Source organism: Crocodylus siamensis, chromosome 1, assembly GCF_052110815.1.
Source record: "Crocodylus siamensis isolate JL-2025a chromosome 1, ASM5211081v1, whole genome shotgun sequence".
NCBI classification, from domain to species: domain Eukaryota; kingdom Metazoa; phylum Chordata; order Crocodylia; family Crocodylidae; genus Crocodylus; species Crocodylus siamensis.
This window is the reverse complement of record NC_143395.1, coordinates 369,516,352-369,537,465: the sequence shown is the minus strand read 5'-3', so window position 1 is coordinate 369,537,465 and position 21,114 is coordinate 369,516,352. Positions and strand designations below refer to the sequence as shown.

Below are 21,114 nucleotides of genomic sequence, written 5' to 3'. Positions count from 1 at the left end.
TAGGCAGATTTTCCAGGCCTTTTAACTATAGCCACAAATCCACACCCCACTAATACACCTTTCCAGGTTGCATCCAAAAACAGACACAGGTTGTCCAGGATGTTGCAGACCTCCTAAACTTAATCTCCTTGTACTCATACTCTTGCCTCTGAACTAGCCAATCCTCTGTGGGGACAAGAGCTGGGCCCTCAAAGTCCCTTCCTGAATACTCTATCACTGATACTTTTGATGTTGCACCCAATGCTCGTCACCTGCAACCTGCAAAATAAAGTAGGTGGGGAAGTTATGCGCTATGAAATCAAAGGCATGGCTGCTAACACAAGCTACAGAGACTTAGGCATGATCACCCAAGTGGCATGTTGCCCTGGTGGCCAAACTCCCACAGGTCTGGGGGGTGAAAGGCTGGTTTGCCTCAAAGCCAGTTCTTTACTAAGCATGCCTGCCTCCTTTCTTCCACTGGGCAGGAAGAGACTAATTAGCTGCAGAGTAAACCATCACTGTCTGCACATGTAATGGTATCAGGCCACAGTAAACTAATTAACACTACAGTAAGATAGTACTACTGTCAGGGACAGGACTATCTTACAGCAGAGTAACTTACTGCACTGAATCACTCTCGTACATGCTGACTGTAGGTGTGAATTGCACCTAGTAAGCCCAGACACCTGGGAGCCCACTCTGCCCCACTTACATTGCTACTCTCCCAGAAGGACATGCAAACGATACGCCCAGAAGCAGTTTACTCCAGCTCAAACTGCTCTGGAGTTTATTCTGTCATATTAATTGCATATGTAGATGCACCTGCTGTCTCTCTGGCTAACCCACAGGAAGAGCCTACTACTGAAAAGGCTATGGGAGGGAGGAGGAGCACTTATGTGACAGCTCCCCTAAAAACTGAAAAGCAGCCCTAGGAATTGCACACACAGCACTGAAACAAGTAATTAAACTAAACATTTCAATAGAAGTTTGAAGCTTTGCAGGGGGTGGGGACCTCAGAAAAAGCTCTTCAGCGTGGAGGCCTGCTTTAGCCAGCGGGGGGGGGGGGGGGGGGGGGGGGGGGGGGCGCACGCACGCAATAAAAACTGGAGAGAACCCCGGAGGCCTCCTCCTGCCCTCAAGCTGCAAGCAGGCTCAGATGCCCATTGTAACAGATATGCAAACCCTGACGTGAAGGATAAATTACATACCCATATCTTGGGCTTAAATTTTCCCTTCCTTTAGAGAAAAAAAAAAAAGATAAAGTCATCATCTAATCCTATAAACTGGTTCAAAGCATTTAAGAAACAAGTCTTTACATATATTTCTCAGTTATACTGTAACTGAAAAAATAAACTAACTCTATTTAATTTTTATATTGCAACCAACGTGTATTTCACTCTGTAAGGTTCATTCCTGAACAGTGTCACTTATAGGTTCTCATAAGCCCATAATCAAATTGCAGCCTCATAATAATACTTTTAAAATAAATTTACTTTTTTATTCATAAGAAAAGTTTGCAAAACAGAATAACTTCCAAAGCAATGCGTCAAAAGTTGAGTACCCCTTCACTTCCCTTTCTAGCACTACCGTCAGAGACAACTGTACTGCAGGGCCTAGGGCAAACGAGCTTGCACGGAGCCCAGATGCAGCAGTGGTGGTGGGGGAGGAGGAGGTGGCGAGCAGCTGGACACAAAGCCAACCCAGCTCCACAGGGCCCCCCCCAAAGCATGGACCCCAAGGCAGCTGCTCCAATCTGCACGCCCCTAGGGACAGCCCTGACTACAGCCATGCTGCTGAAGGATAGCAAATTAAAGGTAATGAAAAGGCACAAATGGCAGGTAAACATCCAACTTAGGAGCTGGGCACTTGACTAAAATTTATGTCTCTGTCTTAAATCTCCCCAAAAACTGCCAAACTTTATAGAGAAAGAACAGTGAGAGATAAGGCAGACAGGATTTTAAAAAAGGGGAATGCAGAAGCAATAACCAAATGCTACAGGAGGTGGCTGCACACCCCACTCCCAGCCTGCAAAGGACATCTGCCTGCTGCTGCAGCCACCACTGCCCCATTCCAGCTGGGCCTGTGGGGAGTGATTGCACAGGAAGCCAGACTCAGCTGGGGGCAGCAGCAAGGGAGGTTCCATGGTCCTTAGCCTACTCCTGGGCTAGCGAGAGCCCCTTGCAGGAGACCAGGCAGGGAGGGGGAACCTGCCCACTGCTGCCACTGTTCCCAGCTCCCTGTGTACCCTGGTTGGAGTGGGGCAAGAGCAGATCTGGACCCCTACCCTTGGCTCAGCCAGAAGCTATGCAAGCAGCAGGCCTGGGAGGAGGAATGGAATGGGACGTGGAGCTGAGCAGGTCTATATGTTTATGCATCATACTGATGACATAACTGCATGCTCTCATTTATGCATTGAATACAAAAGGAATTCAAGAGAAAAAAATAGAAGCACAAACTTCTATGAAACAAAACACAAATGCCATCCTTTGACCAATACAGAATTAACTGTGAGTACTCACTGCTACAGGATAATTTGAGGCACAGGGTTCAATTTGACTGAAAATCAATTGAATATTTTTACTAAATAATAGCAGACATTGTTAAACTGTTTAAAATCAAATTGCAGGCATTAACCTACTCTGTGCTGCAGGGCACAAACATATCAGCTAAGGGTAAAGAAGCTTTCAGTTTCTACATGGGGGCAAACAACTGGCACTTTTCATTCTTGGTAACTGAAAGTAATCCTGTCTGATGGAGTGAAGAAAACATATGGGATTCTGCACAGCTGCTAGAGTTTGAGCAGCTTTGTCAAAATTAATTTAGAGGAGGGGGAATTCTCAAATATGCAATAAACAGGTGGCTACAGACTCCACTGGTATGTGTGGGTGATTTTTTTTTTTTTTTTACATGCTTTAAACACCTATCCTAAATAATAATTTTTAAACATGGCTTTCAGGGACATGACAAACAGTGTAGTAGACAATATCTGTAGCAAAAGACTTGAAATATAACTAGAAATATTAAAACATTTTTACATATACGTGGGGGGACCATACCAACCAAACTTGTAAGAAAACAAGAGTTGGCAGAAAAATGGGAGGGGGGAACACTTTAAGATATGCCATGGAAGGATTCACTTAGCTTTTTAAATATTTTTTTAAAACACTAGTATTTTTAAGATAGTAAAATACTACTTTAGTATCATATTACTCTTTCAATACAAGAGAGCTGCAGGAAACATAACTAGAATATGCAAAGACAGGGTGAAGCAGGAATTCTTTCTCCAGTTGTGAATCCACACCTTCCACGACACTTGTGCAATATCAGTCTGCTACTCTCGCCTGATAATTTGCCAGACTTGGCTCTTTCAACTATTAGTAACATCTGCAATACTATTAGATTGGCTATACTCCAAAGCATTTGATTTCTGGAAGTCTGATATCTCAAAACAGTCAGAGATGCTATGTAACATGCTCTGCAATATGATTTGCCACAATGGGAAAGAATAAACTGCAAATTAAAAGCGAGATAAAACTTGGATATTTTGTGCAAAATGTAAACATCCTGAACAAAATTCTGCATTTTACAGCTGTTGGAAGAAGGACAGAAAATTGCTGGCAAAGTAATATTCCAATTTTAAATTATTTCATGCATGAACTTATAAGAATCAACATGCACAACTCACTCATCAAGTGGCTTTTCCAAACAGGCTAAAGTTTTAAGTTAAAACAAACCTACGCAGGTTTTCACTTATTTTTTTTGGCAGCTGCTTTCTGTTAAGCATGCCAAAATATGAAAGAAACTTAAAATGTCAATGTCAAGAATCAACACTTAGCTTACATTATTTTAAACACACATATTTTGCAGTGCTTCATTTTAATTCACTAATAGGACAGCTCACCCATCCTTAACAATCCATACATTTTAACTTACAAATCTCAGTCTACTAAGTTTAGTATCCAGCACCAAATGGGAGTAACAAAACGTTGGAGTATGTCAGTTACATCAATGCATGCCTGCAAGATGGAAACGTTATAGTATCAAATGCATCATATTACAGTCAAACCAGAAGTACTGTTTTAAAGCGACATTTACACGTTCCATCTGTTGGCACAGTGACACAACAGTGGATCACCCGTAATATACTGCATAAATCACACCCTAAATTACTCTAACGGTTCACTATTTAAAACATATGTCAACAGTTTCTTTTTTTTCTCCAAGACACAATTACTAGAGTTTTAAATATTGTTCCATCTTTTTGTATACTGGATCCAGAAGAGAGACTGCAAAAAGCAGGTAGTACAGAATATAAGGCATTAGTTGCTTTCACAAATTCTTAAGTATTTCTTTCCACTACCTGAGACATACTGAGCAGATGACACCACAGTCTTTTACAATGGCAACCAATGATATTCCCATCTAGCAGATTATTTTGAGACCACTAGGCTACGTTTTCTGCACTCAGTTGCTTCACTGTAGTCCCACTAGTTTTAAATTGGATATAACCAGGGATGGAATCAGATCCTCAAATGTAGTGATTTTACTTCTTTAGGCTTTTTTGTTGTAAATGACTGGGCCACCATAACACTGGAGACAATTCTGGAGCAATTCACTAGTCATATCCAGAAGCCGTAATGTGGCCAGCTGTATTTTTTCTTCTATGGAACGTTTTTTCTTTCACAGGGCCTTCTTGAAAAGCAGGCTATACACATGAAATTTAGAAACACCAGTTTCTATTTGCTTGTGTTGCCAAGACTAGAAAGAGACAAAAGCAGAGAATGGGGGAAAATGCATTGGACTGCATCAAAAATAAGTACATATTACCAGTCAGGAAGAGTCCCTGCATGCTGCATCAATTAAGACTCAAACCAATTTTGGACAATTACACCCAAGGCTTCACTTTGAGTAACACTGCATTTCCGGTGCAAGAACATCTTGCAGTTTCTTATCCCATTACCTGGATTAGCTGTTAATTCCAGGGTCCCAAAAGGTGTTAACTACCTTATTCCTCTCAATTGATACAATGAATCTACTTTTTACCTCTCTTAGCAAAGCCAACTCCCCCTGTCCTTTTCCCTTCTATACAAAACCCTTTCTTTCTCCCAGTCCTTTCATAACATCTGACAAAACAGGTTGCTGCCTACAGAAAGCTCACCCCTCTCCAAACAAGTTAGTCTCTGAAGTGCTACCCTGACTAAACATCTGCCTAATAAAATGTGGGAAGTAATAAAATTAAGTTTCAAGGTGAACAGAATGTTGAATCCCTCCACTACCTGCTACCCAGAGTGGTGATAAACACACGTGCAAGGAGCTGATGGACTAGCACGTTCAACTGAAGTAATATAGTTCATAAAAATATCTGTTCTTTGCTCCCTATGTATTACACTTTTAGTAGTAGCATTTGCTTTCAATAGCAGTGGCTGCTATAGTGCACTATACAGACTGATGATGACTAACATCAATTGCTTAGACCAGTGGTTCTCAACCTTTTCAGATATGAGGCACCTTTGAGTAGACTTGAGGCCCCCTGGGAAAACTCCACCGCTTAGTTTTCACTGTACTTTTGATTACAGAAAAGTAATTGAGCAGTTTCTGTTGCAAAGAACTCAGAAAGACAACAACTATGGACTTCTTCTGAAGCCTCCAGATTTATCTTGTGAATATGCTTGCAAACGTAACAGTGCTAACATCAAGTGTTATGTACTATTAATGTGACAAACCGAAGGCATCCTAGAAAGCACCTCAAGACACCCTAGGGTGCCATGACACCCTGACCTAGATACTGCACCTTGAGTTGAAAACTCCACCTGCACAGCCAGTAAAGAAGTAATTTCTGTACTTATTACTGCTCAAGTAAGATGGAATCTTACTCAGCTAAAAATTGTCTTTTCTTGCATTCTTTATTTTTCTGACTAATAGATAAACCAGCAATACCCCATCCTAGCTGTCATAAAGAATATGTTGGAGCCTTTTGCTAAATCGCTGCCCCCCCCCACTTCCCCCCAAAAGTTATTTTTATCTATGTGTATACTGCCATTGCATTAGCCTGGTTGCATAATAAAAATTGTGCAATAATCTCAGATGATTTGCATCCAATGGCACTTTTTGTTCATTGCCAGGGAGGGGAAAGAACGCTGCATCTCCCCCTGCTGAAAAGTGGCTTGGAGCATTATAGCATTCCTCTTACTTCCCGCAACAGAAGTATATTCAAGGGAATTTTAGACCCTGTGAAACTGCAGTCACAATGTGATGTTAGCGTTCACTAAAAACTAAGGAAAAGCAGGATTTGGCAAAAACTAGAAAATAAGAGTTACTTCACAGTACCAGTTGTCAAAGCTTGAGCCTTTAAACTGTTCAAGCCAAATATGAATCTATTTTTTCCTATACTTATTACCCCTTGCTGTGCATATGCCTGCATTTATTCCCCATAATTCTGTGACATCTTTCAAGAGATAAGTTTCAGGTTCTTATATATTAAACACCAGATTTTTTTCAAACACAAGACAAATAGTTCTAAATAGTTTGGAGAAGTCAACATCAATTAGGTTCTATTTTCCCCAAAACAAGTGATAAGATAGAGTACTAAAATATACCATACTGTACTTACTCTCAGCCTCTTTTCCTCATTTATAGTACATTACAAAGATAAAAACAAAAAACAAAAAAAAACCCTCTTTTGGGGGTACTATATAAATCAAATATTTTATAGACGTAAGAGCAATTCCAGAACACGACCTAAAATAAAACACCATTATTCAACACAGTTAAAAAATCATGTCTCCCAGTCCACGTACTGGATGCAAAACTGATAGTACAAATGGATTCAAACTTGGCAGAGAACTATTCAGCTCTTGTAGCACAGATAGTCCCATGGCAAGAAGGTTTAGAACAAGTCTACACTTTCTTAAAACTGCCTGTATGGCATATACTAACTTAAAAGAAAAGGAAGGGATGAGTGAATGCTTAGATTTTTAGCTAGAAGGTAAGAAATGTAAAAAGGTCATTTTAGCATTCACATGCTGAAGCAAAACATTTTGAGTTTCTGCAGAGTCAGGCTATGCCTGTATTCAAGGGTAATAAACTAGAACTCTGTACTAATGTTTAGACACCTGTGACTCTAATTAGGATGGCTTGGCCCAGCTATCCAATAAAAGGAAAGAAGTGGCTGCAGCCTCAGCATCTGATTACATTCTGGCTTTTTTACTATTAAAAAAGGGGAGCTGGGGGAGGATTATTAACTTCTAAAGATCTAGGTTCAAATCAAGTTTGAATCATTGAAGCTCTAACTTCAGTTCGATTAGGTCACAAGCAGGCTTGTACTCATTTAATTTTTACTGGGCAGGGATCTAAACAAAGTCTTCAGTTTGGGGCAAGCTCATATTATTTCAAAAGGTCCAGGTCTACAGTAGCAGATGTGTTGCAGTTTGAAACGTGTGCAATGCCTGAACTATGCAGAGAAACCAGTAGCTGCACATGTCTGCCCTGTACCTGGCTCTAACAAATTAATCTATCTGGTTCACTGATGCCAAATTCATGCAACAACACGAAGCCAGGTTTATTTTTATTTTTTTAAAGAAACATGCTGTTATCAGGACTGACAACTAACTGAAGATTTCACCTTAAGGAACCTATTCAAGAAATATTTCTCTTGGAGCAAAATTTCTAACATGAATCTTTCCCTTGAGCTCCACTGTTACTTTTCTTGCTAGATAAATCAGGAAAATCTAGAATGTCTTATTGGAATCACATGAACAGAGATCAACAAAAAGTACAATACCTTTGTGAGAAGCCAAAAAATATTCTACCTTAACTAGTTTATAGTCATCATTAGGTGGATTAACATATTCCTGGTAATTGGGAATGAACAGACTGATCTTTTCCTGGTACCTACACACTATGACAGTGCCACATATACATAAGTGCGTGGAAGTCTGAAAATGTGTCTAATAATTAAAATCGGGTCCCCAGCCAGCTTGAAATCCTGACTTGGAGTTGCTATTAAGAATTCAAATACTTCACAAAAGAAATTGGTGAACTGGCATGGTTGTACTGAATGAAAAACATTCTGGTGGCTGGGCTGACAGTTTCTGAGAGTGAAAAGCTTCAGGCTCATGCTGGCACAAGCATCTCCCCACTGCTTTCCCCCTGCTTCCAAGGCTTGAAATAGCAGTGATTCAAGGGAGAGTTTATTGATGGTTGTTCTAAACTACATTTAATCAAACAGAGCCAGTAATGTCAAACTAATAGCAGCCAAATACTGCTTCTCAGGGAAGAAAAAGTGTTCTTTTTCCCAGCACTTTCCTATACCAAGATGGCTGCTGAAGTAGAAGAGATTAAAAAAGAAAAGGTCCCTTTAACCCAAGACATATGCACACACAGTGAAAATTAAAGGCATCTGCTTAAAAGCCTAGAACTACAGTAAGGCAAATAGTTTAAGTGATACTATGACAAATTGTCTCAGGCAAGTGAAAATGGATACCAGGCAGCAGAAAAATACATTTTAACATATTATTTCACTAAATGAGCAAATGATTTCTTTTTAAGTAAACTAATCTAACCTGGCAGACAAACTGTGTCCAGCACAGACAAACTAGGAAACTCTGGCTCTGATTCACCATTGCTTTGCATCAAGGGTTATACCGGTATAAATGCACTGAGATTAACAGAGTGACTCTAGTTTTATGCTGAAGTTAGTAACAGCCCCCGCAACTGTATGTGTTGATACTATACATGTTTTCTTTTCCCTTCAAGCTCCTTAAAATAAATCAAAACTCACTCTCTGAACCTAAACATACCACAGCTGCAAAAACACAGTGCCAACTTGCATTTAAAACTTTAGGCTGTTTAGGTCAACCATCACTTACAATTATATTATTTTACCTTACAGCAACAGAAAGACAGCCTTGTATAGCACTGCATGTGACAGATGCAGCACCTCAGTCTCACTGCTGACAGGTATGCAGGACATGCAACCAAAGTGACCAAATTAATTTGCTTCCATTTAAGTAAACCCTAAAACATTTCTGCTGATCTTGCAGGATGTCAGCTCATTTGCACAATAAATGTGGTCTAACAAGTCACCACATTCATAGCAAGTTGCTTCAGTCTTATCTAACTGCATAATTTAAACAGCCGGTGATAGGTAAGTGAAACTCCACCCATGTTACAGTTTCTGAAGTCAAATGAGTCTAATTTTCTCACACTTTTTGTTGTAATACTCAACAAATTAGTATCATCTGATACTGCTTCACCACTGCCAACAGTGGCCTTAAAGTCTAATTTTCCACTCCTTGATATATGCTCCTCTTTGTAATTTGCATTTAGATTTTTTAATTTAACAACACTTGTATCCTAGCACTCAAGACACTCACAGAAACATATCAGACCAGAAAAAAGTTACTGACAGTAAGCAGCAATGGTCATAACCAGTTTAGAAGCAAAGAGTTAAAATAACAAATCTCTGATAAATTCAGTAGGTAGCAAAATGTTAGTATATAAAAAATATTTTAAAAATATATAAAGTATATAAAAAATCCACAGGTCCTGTGCACTTCGTAAGACCTCTATTAACCCAACATTAAGTTTGAGATGGTAAACCAGGCCTTGGGATCCAATGTATCAGTAGACTGCAAGGTGAAAGAGATGCAAACGTTGTTAAAGGATCTAGCCACAGCTCTACAAAAACCCAGTTCTCTCTCGCTAGGTTAGAGCAGTGCAAGGACTGCTCCAGCTTATGTCAGCAGGGTGGGACAGAAAATACAGCTGGGACAGAGCCTGAATATCTGAGGTATAACAGTTTCCCCCATTTGTGTCCCTTTTTCTCTTCTGTGTCAGCAAGAGATGAAAGAGCCCCACACCAGCTTTATGAAACTGCAGAACATGGGGAGTGAACCTCAACATGATAGTTACTTCAGGCCGTTCAAAGAAAAGCAGCTGGATTATGCCATCTGGCTCCTTAAAAAAAAGTTTCATTTTTGTTCAAAGTTATGGTTTCCATGGACACCAAAAAGGCTGTCTGCAATCTAAATAAACTTTCTATCTTCAGTGATTGTCTACGTGCATAACAGGAAAGCTCTGGTTATAACAAAAGCAGTAACTTTTTTGTGAGTAATTAACTATCCATCTTAGTATTGCACTCCAAATGAGTTATCAACTTTGAAAAGCTGGACAAAAAAAGCAGCACCAAGGAATGTAACCTACACAATCCTTTTGCAGCCTAGTGTTGGACTGGAGGGTTGAGGGGCTATCTAATTTTGCCCCTGGAGGGTTGGGGGGCATTTAATAGTGCTGTCTTCATTTTTTAATGCCTTAATTCAACTATCCCCAAGTAATACAAAGTATAGATACAAGATACAATTTGGTGTTACCTTCTGAAGAGCAAGAACCATTCTTCCTTAGTCTGAAAGGCAATTTTTTTATTCCTCAAAAAATCTGAGCCTGGATACTGCATAGGGTTGATATGAAAATCGCGGTTCATTTCTTTGGAGGCTCATGAATAATAATTCTTCAGGCACACATTGTTAGTAACACAAAGGATATATTTGCAAATAGGGTCAGAGTGAAGCCAAAAGACCACTCTGCCCCTGAGGAAAACTCTTAGCTGGCTTTAATCCCTTCTCTCCTGGGCACGTGTGCAGAAGCAGGAACTCTTACAACTCATTTCCGGTTCATACAAACATACATGAAATGACGTCACGTCATCTGTCGCATGTGCATTATAATTAACTACTTAAGTATGCGGAGCGGATAGGCATATATGCATTAGCTAATTACGCATGCTTAGAAAGCTCTCCAGGTTACCAAAAGTTCAAACCCCTCTCTTTCTCAAGGACACAGCCAATTAAATCACAGTTTCTGTAATCTACAAGAGTAGAGGCAGAGGAGTTTGAAGGTATGTGTGATTTAGTGTAGGAAAAAGATAGTAAATTAGCTAGATGTCCTTGGTGGTGTTTCTTCTTATCAGGTACGAGATACAAACTGTGCAGTTCTAACAACACTCTATTCATTATACATTTTTAATAATATTTCTAACAGGGTAGTGATTCTCAACCAGGGTGACATGGTACCCTGGGATGTCTTGAGACACTTTTGAGGGTGCTGCAGGGTGCCACACAACATTAGCACTCTTGGGCATACAAACATGATTCACAAAGTAATCCTGAAGATTTCCTGTAAGAATTCGTAGTGTTGAAACCATTCTGACCTGTTGTAGTCTCTCTGAGCTTTCTGCAACAGAAAAATACTCAGTTGTTTTTCTGTAGTAAAAAAAAAAGGTGAGTGAAAAATAAGAGTTGGCGTTTTCCAAGGGGTGGCTCAAGTCTAAGGAGGAGTCTCCTTAAAGCCTCAAGTCTAAGAGGTAAAAAACTACTGATGTAGAGAGTATGTATTGCATGGGCCAATATTGCAAACTGCTTGTATTATATATACCAGGGGTGGGCAATTATTTCAGGCGGAGGGCCGCTTACTGAGTTTTGGCAAGCTATCAAAGACCACATGACAGACAGCCAGAGGCAGATAAATCTTAATTTTCCAATTTTTTTAGTGGCCCCGGGGGCCAGATAGAACAGCTTGGCTGTATCTGGCCCATGAGGCGCATTTTGCCCATCCCTGATATATACACAAAACAGCCCCATCACAAACTGAAAACATTACTCTGTTCTACAAAACACTGAATAGCAGAATCAATTTCCTAGTCCTCATTAATAAACCAAAAGCAAGCTTTTCAGTAGCTACTTGACAGAAACAGCAGCCTTTAATAAACTGCTGTCTTAAGGAGAACTACATCATCATCCCTTGTATGATTCTACAGCCCTCATCTAGTTAAGTTGTTGATTAGTAGCTTTTCTCTTTGTAGTATGGAAACCAAGAGTAAAAGCCAATATAAGGAATACCAAAACCCACCCAAGTTATCTTGCTCTTTTGTTTTGGTCTCCTTTTTTCCTCTCAGCCTATTTAGCAATGATTTATTACTTTCTTCTTCCACAACAAAAAATCTGGATCTAGCTTCCATGCTATCTAACAACCCACAAAGGCCCAGTTGATTTTCAGCATATACTCCTTACACTCAGATATTTACAGTCAGAGGCATCCACAAAGGGTCAATTGCCTCATTTTTTAGCATCAATTACAACACCAGTTCAAAAGAACAAATAAATCTGTGTCTAAGGCCCCTGACAGACATTCCTTTAAGGCACCATGGGATCTGATCCTTGATCCCAACAACTGCGCCTCCTGCCATGTTATATGTGATCTCAGTCATACCCTGCTTGCCAGTGCAGAGGGAGCTTGGGATCATAATTTCAACCCTGTGCCAACAAGTTGCAAGCCAGGTGCCCAACATTCAGCTGATTGTCAGCTGGCAGTCGGACCACCCCAGGGCACAGACTCTTTTTTGGGGTGTTACTTTTTGTGACTGGTTTCACTTTTTGTGGTGCCATTAATTCCCTGAACGTGTGGCCGGGTTACTATTTAAACTATGACTAACAGATTAATCACGTCTTAAGTGTACCGCCTGCCAGGGCCTTACATAGGTAAAAAGCGCTGGCAGTTTTTTTCAGTCATTCATACTGAAATCTACTACTGGCAGAGGCCAGAATTTGAAGCATTCACCCCGTAATCTCAGTATTTGAGTTTTGATTGTTGTCATCCTCCCTTATTTTGCACCTTGGAAACTTCAGAGAGCCACTATATTACATTTGCACCAGGCTGAGGCATAATTATTGCCTGTTACAATTTTGAAATATGGCCATGAAGCAGCTTTGTTTGACAAAGACACATGAATCAAACTTTGCAAATATAATTACTGCAATAGAATGGCTGTCCACAAGTAATCAAAATTTAAACACAGTTTAAATTGGTAAAGTTAGACATGCAGAGGACAGGAACAATTCTCCAAATCCCAACTGTTACCTCCTACATTCTAGGTTTTAAAGTCCACACATGTGCAAAAGGGCAGAATTCCTGTGATTTTAGGTGATTGTTTAATTAAAATTATAAACAAAAATCTGTGCAACTCATTAACACTCTGGTAAAAACTATCAAATGATTTAGTCACAGGCCAGGTCTATGCTGCTAAATTTTCTTGGCATAGGTATAATCACTGGGGATGTTGGGAGAGAAATCACCCCTCCTCGCAGCTGACAGCTTTGCAGACAGAAGAGTGCTTTTGTTGCCTTACTTCATGTCATTCAAGGAAGTTGAGTAGCTACACAGGCTGAAACACAGCTACACAGGCTTCTGTTGGCATAGACCGCCTCTACACTGGGGCTGTAGTAATAGAGCAATGAAAACATAGCTGGGGGAGAGAGGCTCAGTATTTTAGACAAGTCAATAGGTAACTGCAGCATGCATGACTTTACCTGAAGTTTCCTTTCAATTTGAGAGATACCTAAAAGTTTAGTTTTTGTTTTTCCAAGAAATTATATTCAAAGAGTAAAGGGGGGAACAAAGCATATTTGCTAGTTGTCTTTGGTGCATGAATCAATCTAAATCTTTGAGAGGGGGAGTTGTTTGGGTTTTTTAGACCCCCTTCTATAGAATAGAAGTGGCTGATGCTTGAACTTCAGCGTAATTATGGCCGTACTCCAGTGTGCTCTGCAAATAATGTGGCTACAGAATTTGCCAGCATTGCATCCCAAAACTCAAGCATTCGTTTTAAAAAAAAAAAAACAACTTTACCATCTGAAGTTGTATTGGTAGTCATATTGGTAAACTCTTCCTGAATCTGAAGACAGCATGAATCAATAGCTTTGCAATAGGAGGGTATAAACCATCTGATTTATCTCAACAGTGAGAGAACAGGAAAAAAAGAGTACTGTTAATTATGTTATTGCTGATTTTTCTATCAGAATCATCCAGGTAAAATCTTTATCCTGCAGCATCAGACTGCATCTGCAGTGTCATCCTGGGTATCGATGCCCTAGCTACTAAAACTTCCAGCCCCTTCACCAATTTCTAAAATTCAAAGAAGACTTAAAAAACCAAACAAACATAGAACTAAACATAAAAAGGACATAAAATGAACCATGTTAGGCCTAATATACCAATTGCCTTATTTTCACATCCAATTGGTTTAAATAGGAATGCAGAAGCTTGGGATATTTGCTGTTAGGTCCAATCTTTGACAGCCATGAAGGTCTTTGGTTAATCATTCCTGGAATCAGATCTGTAACTAAAGGAACCATGTTAGCACCTCTGTAATTAAGACAAGTAACACCTGGGTGCAAAAAAATGAAGTGCACTTTCAATATAAAAGTTCAAGGTTAAATGATGTGGTACACCAGACCAGAAAAAATACTAGCTAGGACAGGATATGCATCTTGGCTGGCAGGACTGGTCTCTCACTAGCCTTACACGGCCTCTCCAACAAGTAAGATTTCCTCAGGTTCTGTTGCTGGATCTACCAGAACAGAAAAGTAAATGGCAGCAGCCCTGAAAGGAGTCCTGAAGAAGAGGGCAGAAGATGCACAGATATAAGCCCAGAACAGCTTCTTATACGGAAATGGAGGCTAAGGGTCTGGAAAAAAGGCAACAGCGATTAAGTATATCACTGTAGATCCTTCTTTAGCAGTTTGAAAAAAAATGGGGAAAGATGCAATGCCCTCCCCCATCCCCCTGCAAATGTGAACTACAATTTTTTTGTTAACTTAGCCTCTCACTTAACATCTCTGCTTCGATTCTTGTCTATTAACACCAGAAACTAGAAGTTACTTCTAAGAGCAGTCAGGCAGAAGGCCAGGTAGAGATGCACCTATAGATTAACTAAATCAGAGGCATAAACCTAAGCTCACTTCATCGGATGCTGTGAAAGCTTATGCTTCTCTGACTTAGTTAATCTATCAAGCGCATCTCTTCTGCCTATTCTTTCACTCCGGACTAGATTCTACACACCTTCTCAGGACATCATGGAAGTTAGCACAACTACCACTTCGTCTCTTCTGCACATAAACACAGGAGTTCAGTTTCCAGAACTCAGATGACATGTCTCACATTTCCAAAATTCCTTCAGTTTAGTAATGCTGGTGTTATTACTATCATATACAAAGAAATGTGATAATTTACAATGTGATTTTGATTTGGTGGAATCCTTGTAAATGGAAAGGGGGGGGGAACCAGCAGCAAGACATGCTACCAGTTTCCCAATCAGTGAAAAAGTATTCATTCCTATCATTAAGGGAAAGATTCAAAGATTCAATATTTCATAAATTCTGCAAAGTAATTTTCCAGTGATCTTCAACTGCTTTGTCAGAGTTACCTTCCATATTAAAGGGGGAAAAAGATACGTTTAACAAAAAGTCTTGTAGCGATCTGCCCACTTCAAATACTTTGGCACGGAATATATTTTTGCAATTTCAGTTATTTGCAGGTACAGAATTAAGGTCTTGCCAACTGTTATGAAGTACTCTTTATTGTTAATAGCATTTTTCAAATTGTAGATTGTAAGTATTTGAGAGTTATGAATCAATTGTCACACCCTTAAATTTCCCTTGCTTGGACACCTGTATGATGAATTAGTCACTCATGACCACTGCATCTCCTCTTATGACAGAAACATCCAGCTCACTAACTCAACACCTGGTTTGGGCTCACCTTATCACATGCAACTACCGTCTGTATTTTTGCAACTTACTTTCAGCTGGTCTCATTCTTACAGCCAGGACAACAGGAAGGTCTAGGTGATCAAGACTTTACTACGCCAAAAGTCAAGGAAATGTAACAAGTGATGCAATATGGATCCTCTCCACACAGATAATTAAAGAAAAACAGACCACATTATGACAGATGCCATCATCAAAAATTAAATGGTTTTTTTTCTGTTCAACAGAGTCCTGTTTCCAGAAAATTGTTCTAAGGACATTTAATGTTAATAGTGTCTGCTTGACTGATACTTTTAAAGGCTGGGGGGGAAAAAAAGAGAAAGTGGAAACTGTTCAAAGGGGGAAAAATGTATAACATGATAATTTTTTTTAATAATGACTCTCACAGCTGTTCTGAAGTAAAACAATGGTATATGATATGGGGTATATACCAAATATATGCTTCATTTTCTAAGCCATCTAGTCCAAAGTAATCAGATTTATGTAAAGAAAAATGTTTCCTATGTTACTACTTTCAGGGAACTATACTGAGACCACAACAGACTAATTCATAACCCCTCCTCTGCTATCTTCTATCTTTACCTGAGGACCTGGCTAAAGACCATTTTGACTGGAATAGTAACTCAAATCTTCCTTCTTTCACGCAACACTCGTAATTTCTTAGTTCTTGTTATCTCTGTAGTAGATCTTGGTCTTCCTACAATTTTTTCCTAGCAAACAGGGTTATTACAAGCACTTGTTCACCTTCAACAATACAACAGGTTTAGGTAAAGAATGTTTAGGTTCTCCCTTTCTTGTATGCTTCACTCAATTCTACTTACAAAAAGCTGATGATCTGAAGGGGCTAGTTTTGTTTTGGTTTTTTGTTCGCTTTATTGTGTTTTTAAGGTTTTGGCTGAGTTTTTGTGTGTTTGTTTTTGGGGGGTTTTTTGTTTTTGTTTTTACAGTTCAGACTAAATTCTCAGGAACTCCGGAACAGACTTTAGATACGTGTATAACTTGGAACAATTTTGCCTACTTCATTAAATTTAACCCAAATAATCAATTGCTGGGTAGGTGAATATTAAAACCTGGTTCTGAATTCAACATTTTCTTTATTCACTACTATTTATTCACAAAATAGAGATGAAATTATAACCATCAAAAAATGCATTGAACTGGCCCCGACTACTATTTATTTACAATCCCTGGCAGTTAAAATTGCATTTATCTATGATCAGTGCGTTTTTGACTGAGAAAAAAGCAGCTGAAATTTTACAGTAGGGGTGTTAGAATAATGATAATTAGAGATGGAAGAAACCTATTAAGTCATCTATTTCACCAGCTACCAAAGAAGAATTATAATTAAGCTTAAAGGCACCGAAAATTGGAACATTCAAAAACAGTGCGTTCCGCATGTTTAAGTTTATGAATTAGGTATGTAATTTGACAGGTCCCCCAAGTAGGTTTTCAACTATATACACATCTAAAATTCCAATTATAAAATCACAAGAAATGTTTTGGAAGATGTTTCACCCAAACAGGATATACAGTCCAAGTGAGAAAGGTAAAACAGTATCATACTACGCAATGGAGGCCATAAGTCAATGGCAGTTGTTCCACATAACCAGCTATACCTTCTGGCAGCAAAACCCCTCTAACCTATACTTATCCTTCCAGTACCCCTTCTTCTCTTTCAATGCCCATAACTGACTCAAACATAGAATTCAGTTTTAATCATTAAACCTAAAAAATCCACTGATTGCAAGAAAGCAATAAAATCCAGATCTTAAATCCAACAGACAACTTAGGCCAAGACACTGATTCATCATTAAATGAGGAAAGTGATTAGAACTCTTTACGTCTGTCAACTCAGCTGTAAAACTGGCCAAAAGAAGAACTGCTTCAAGCACGTTATGGTGGACTAGGAACAAGACATCAGGTTTTAGATTAATTAAACTTGGAGAGGGGCGTTAAAAGTCTCTACCTACTATCTGAGCAATTAATTTGTATGATGCACAAGGTTAAAAATAAAGAATTAGGGCAATTTATGCCCGAAGAGACTGAGTACTACTATTTAGAGATGGCTTCCTAATGTCAACCACGTTAAAAGGTCACTGTACATGAAAAGTTGACTTTTAAAGATGTACAATATTGAAAATGAGAAACAAAAGTAATAGAGCAGCTTTGTAGTCACATAAACAAATTTAGGCCTAGAAAATGATTGAATTTTAGAGAAAAAAGCTGTGCAATGCCTTTTTGCTTTGTTAAAACAATGGGAACCAACATCAAAATATAGGTAATAGGCTATGAAGCAACCAGCCAGCTACATTCTTTACAGGGTTTCTTTTAAATTCTTTTACTCAAACTGAAAATGCATGCGATCCATTCTTGACTGTACTAACAGACTGTATCCCCTGAAAGACTGACTGTAATTTTTAAGTGAAAGTACACCTCGTTTACAACTCTTTCGGTTCAATATTAACCATTTCATTTTTAAATGTAGTCATTCATGTTTCTTCAAAAACAACAACAAAAATCATTCTTGGCTCCAGAAGCTGAGCCTTTTCAAGCTTTTAAACTAAGAAGTCCTTAGCATGCGATCCAAGTTCTCATAAGAGAATGCTATCTAGCTGTGAAAGCAAAACATAAAGAAGGGCCTTATGTAATAACACATCCCTTCTCAGGTCATTATTTTATAAAAGGTAGTAGCTTGGGCTGTCGAGTCCCCTACCATGTACAATTTATATTTTAGGTCAGTTTCAAATTTATCTGGAAATCATTGTTCTGTAATACTGCAAATGTAACCTATCCTAACTGGAAAGATATTGGTGTATTTTGCTGACTTGTCTAAAATGCTTGTAGAAGCCTGTCCAAGGATCAAATTAAAAGCTGCGACAATCTATCCTGCCAATTGTTCCTCTTCTGTCAAAGATGCAACTAATGTTTATTGTAAAATCAAGTGAGAAGCAAGGCCAAAAACCTATATACCTGGATCATGAAAACAGGTATACAAGACAGGCCTGATAATAATTTAACAATTCTTGCAATGCTTCTCTGAGATTAAATACCATCACCTAGGAGAAAAATGGGCATCAAAAGTTCATTTATCATGGCTGCATGCAGACAAGTGGTACGTAGCCAGGTTTCAAAAAATCTAACAGATTAAAACAAAGGGGGGGAAAAAAATCAGAGAAAAGTTCTGGCTGCTTTGAGAGAGCTGCAGGTGATGTGTGAAGTGGCAAAAGAGGTGGGCTCACTCGCTACAGGAAAGGCATACATGGCTCAGCAGCAGGAGCAAAGAGTATGGCTGCTGTCTCCACACCAGTCCCTAGCAGGAAGCAGGACCCGAGGCAAAACCGCACTTGCTACTCCACTCCAGTCTGCACAAAAGGGAGCAGCAAATCCCATGATCAACAGGTCACCTGCCCCGCTGCGGCTTCTAGGTACACAGATGACTGTCAGAGGGAGCTGTCTCCCAGTTCACTCCCAGTCCCCGGAAAACTAAAGCCAACGGAGCCCTCTGCACACGCATACACATACACCCCCCTTAGTCAGTAAACACCCAGGATTATAGTAACCCCTGTCCTGCCTCTGCCCTTCTCCACCTGAGCGTGTTTATGACCCCGAGTTGTTGGATCATGTCTGCACTTCGCTTGTAAATTCCTTGCGGCGAGGGCTGCTCTGTTTGCTCCCGGGGAGACGCCGAGCCCCCGGGGCCAGCGAGGCGGTGCGTGCCCCGCGGACGGGAGGGGGCAGCGCTCGGGCCGGCTGCCAGGGGGAGCTCGCTCGCGCTCGCAGTGGCAGGCAGCGGCTCGGGACAGGACCTGTTGCACAGGCAGCTGGAACCTGCCCAGGCTTGAACCGCGGCTCGCCCCGCGCCGCCGCCGGCCACCGCGGGCAGCGCACGTGTCCCCCGCCCGGCTCCGCTCCCCTGGACGCGTCTGTCAGCCCGAGGTCGCTCGCGCCCGCCGGGGGAAGTGACCCGGCGGGGCTCGCCACGGCCCGGCCGCAGCGGGGAGCACTGGGGCTGGGGCGGGGGAAGGGGCCCGGCTCCTCGCTCACCTTCCAGCCGGCGGAGCTGTTGCTGTCGCCCTTGTCCTTGAAGTAGGGCACGCTCTTCACCATCCACTCGTAGATCTGGGACAGCGTGAGCCGCTTCTCGGGGGAGCTCTCGATGGCCTTGGTGATGAGGTCCGCGTAGGACAGGTTGCCCCAGGCGTTGCGGCGGGACGAGCTGCTCTTGCGGGGCAGCGGCGCCGAGGGCAGGGCGGGCACCGGCGGCTGCTGCGGGGGCTGCAGCGGGGGGCCCGGCGGCGGCGGCGGGCGGTGCAGGCAGCCGGAGTCCTGGCACGGGAAGTCCCCGCAGAGGCAGGCACCGGGCGCGGGAGCGGCGGCGGCGGCGGCGGGCAGGGGCGGCTCGAAGTCCTCGCTCTCCTCCAGCAGGCGGAGGTTGCTGATGAAGTCGACGCCGAGCGGCGCGGCCGAGGACGCGGCGCCGTCGGGCTGCCCCCCGCAGGACGGCGCCGGGCTGGACGTGGCCGAGCTGGGCGCGTTGAACTCCGGCCGCGGCAGCGGCCAAGTGCAGGAGCGCGGCCGCGGCAGCGGCTCGAAGTCGGGGTCGATGTCCACGAGCGCCGGCGCCTCCGCCATGCTGGGCCCCGCGGCCGGACACCGGGCGGCAAACTCAGCGCGGCCGCGGCATGGGGCCGGGGCGGGCGATGCGCGGCCGCCGGCTGCAGCCCCCGCCTGGATCCGCTCGCGGCTGCAGCGACGGTGCCGGACGCGGCGGCCCCAAGCCGACTTACTGGAAGCGGCGTCCGCACCCGCCTCCTCGCCCGCCCCGCGGCCGCGGCACGGCCCGCCCCGCCCAGCTCCGCGCCCCGACCGGCCGCCCGGCCAATGGCAGCGCCGCGGGGCACGGCGGGGCGGGCTCACACGGGCGCGGGGCGTGTGTGAGCGTGACGGGAGCTCGTGGGGGGGGGGGGCGCTCTTGGGTGTGTGTCCGGGACGCCTGGGTGTTGTGTGTGTGTGTGTGTGACAGGATCCCGTGTGCGTGTGTGGACGAGCCGGGCGGGGCCGGCGGCTTCAGGCGAGTTCCCGCTGGGGGGGGCGAGTCCCGCAAGTCGCTGCCGTCCGGTCCCGCCGCCTCCGAGCTGGCTCGTGAGGCTTTATCCTGGGATCCTCTAGGCGCCCCGGCCCGTGCCCCGCCCCACGTGTCCGTCAAGCACCCCAGTAACCTCCAGTTGCCATCCAAGCCATTGTGTAAAAGCCTGCTCCTCCCTCCCGGGCAAGAAGCCCAGGACAATCAGCCCCGAGGTAACCCCGTGGCCTAGTTTTTGAGCCTGATGGATGCTTAAAAAGGACTTGAATTAGCTGCTCCGGCCTCTGAAGGTCTGGGCCCAGCCTCTCTGCGTTAGTTCCTCCCTGTCATAACACTGCCTGGCACGCGGGGTAGGTACGGGTGAAAGTCTGTGACATGCTCAGGCAGTCACCTGGGCCCTGTCCTGCTCCTTCACTGGAGTTCAGTTTCTAAATCTCCCCTCTGCTGGGGAAT

At 42.4% G+C, this 21,114-nt stretch overlaps 1 protein-coding gene across 1 annotated transcript in view; it reads right to left on the bottom strand.

Moving 5' to 3' along the window:
- Positions 1 to 20,354, bottom strand: part of FOXO1 (forkhead box O1) — a 90,380-nt gene extending 70,026 nt beyond the window's left edge. Inside the window, exon 1 of the mRNA XM_090026995.1 lies at positions 19,623 to 20,354. Within this exon, the coding sequence (XP_089883121.1) occupies positions 19,623 to 20,210 (588 nt within the window). The 5' untranslated portion in view covers positions 20,211 to 20,354. The remainder of the gene's footprint in view (positions 1 to 19,622) is intronic.
- Positions 20,355 to 21,114: the final 760 nt, after the last annotated feature.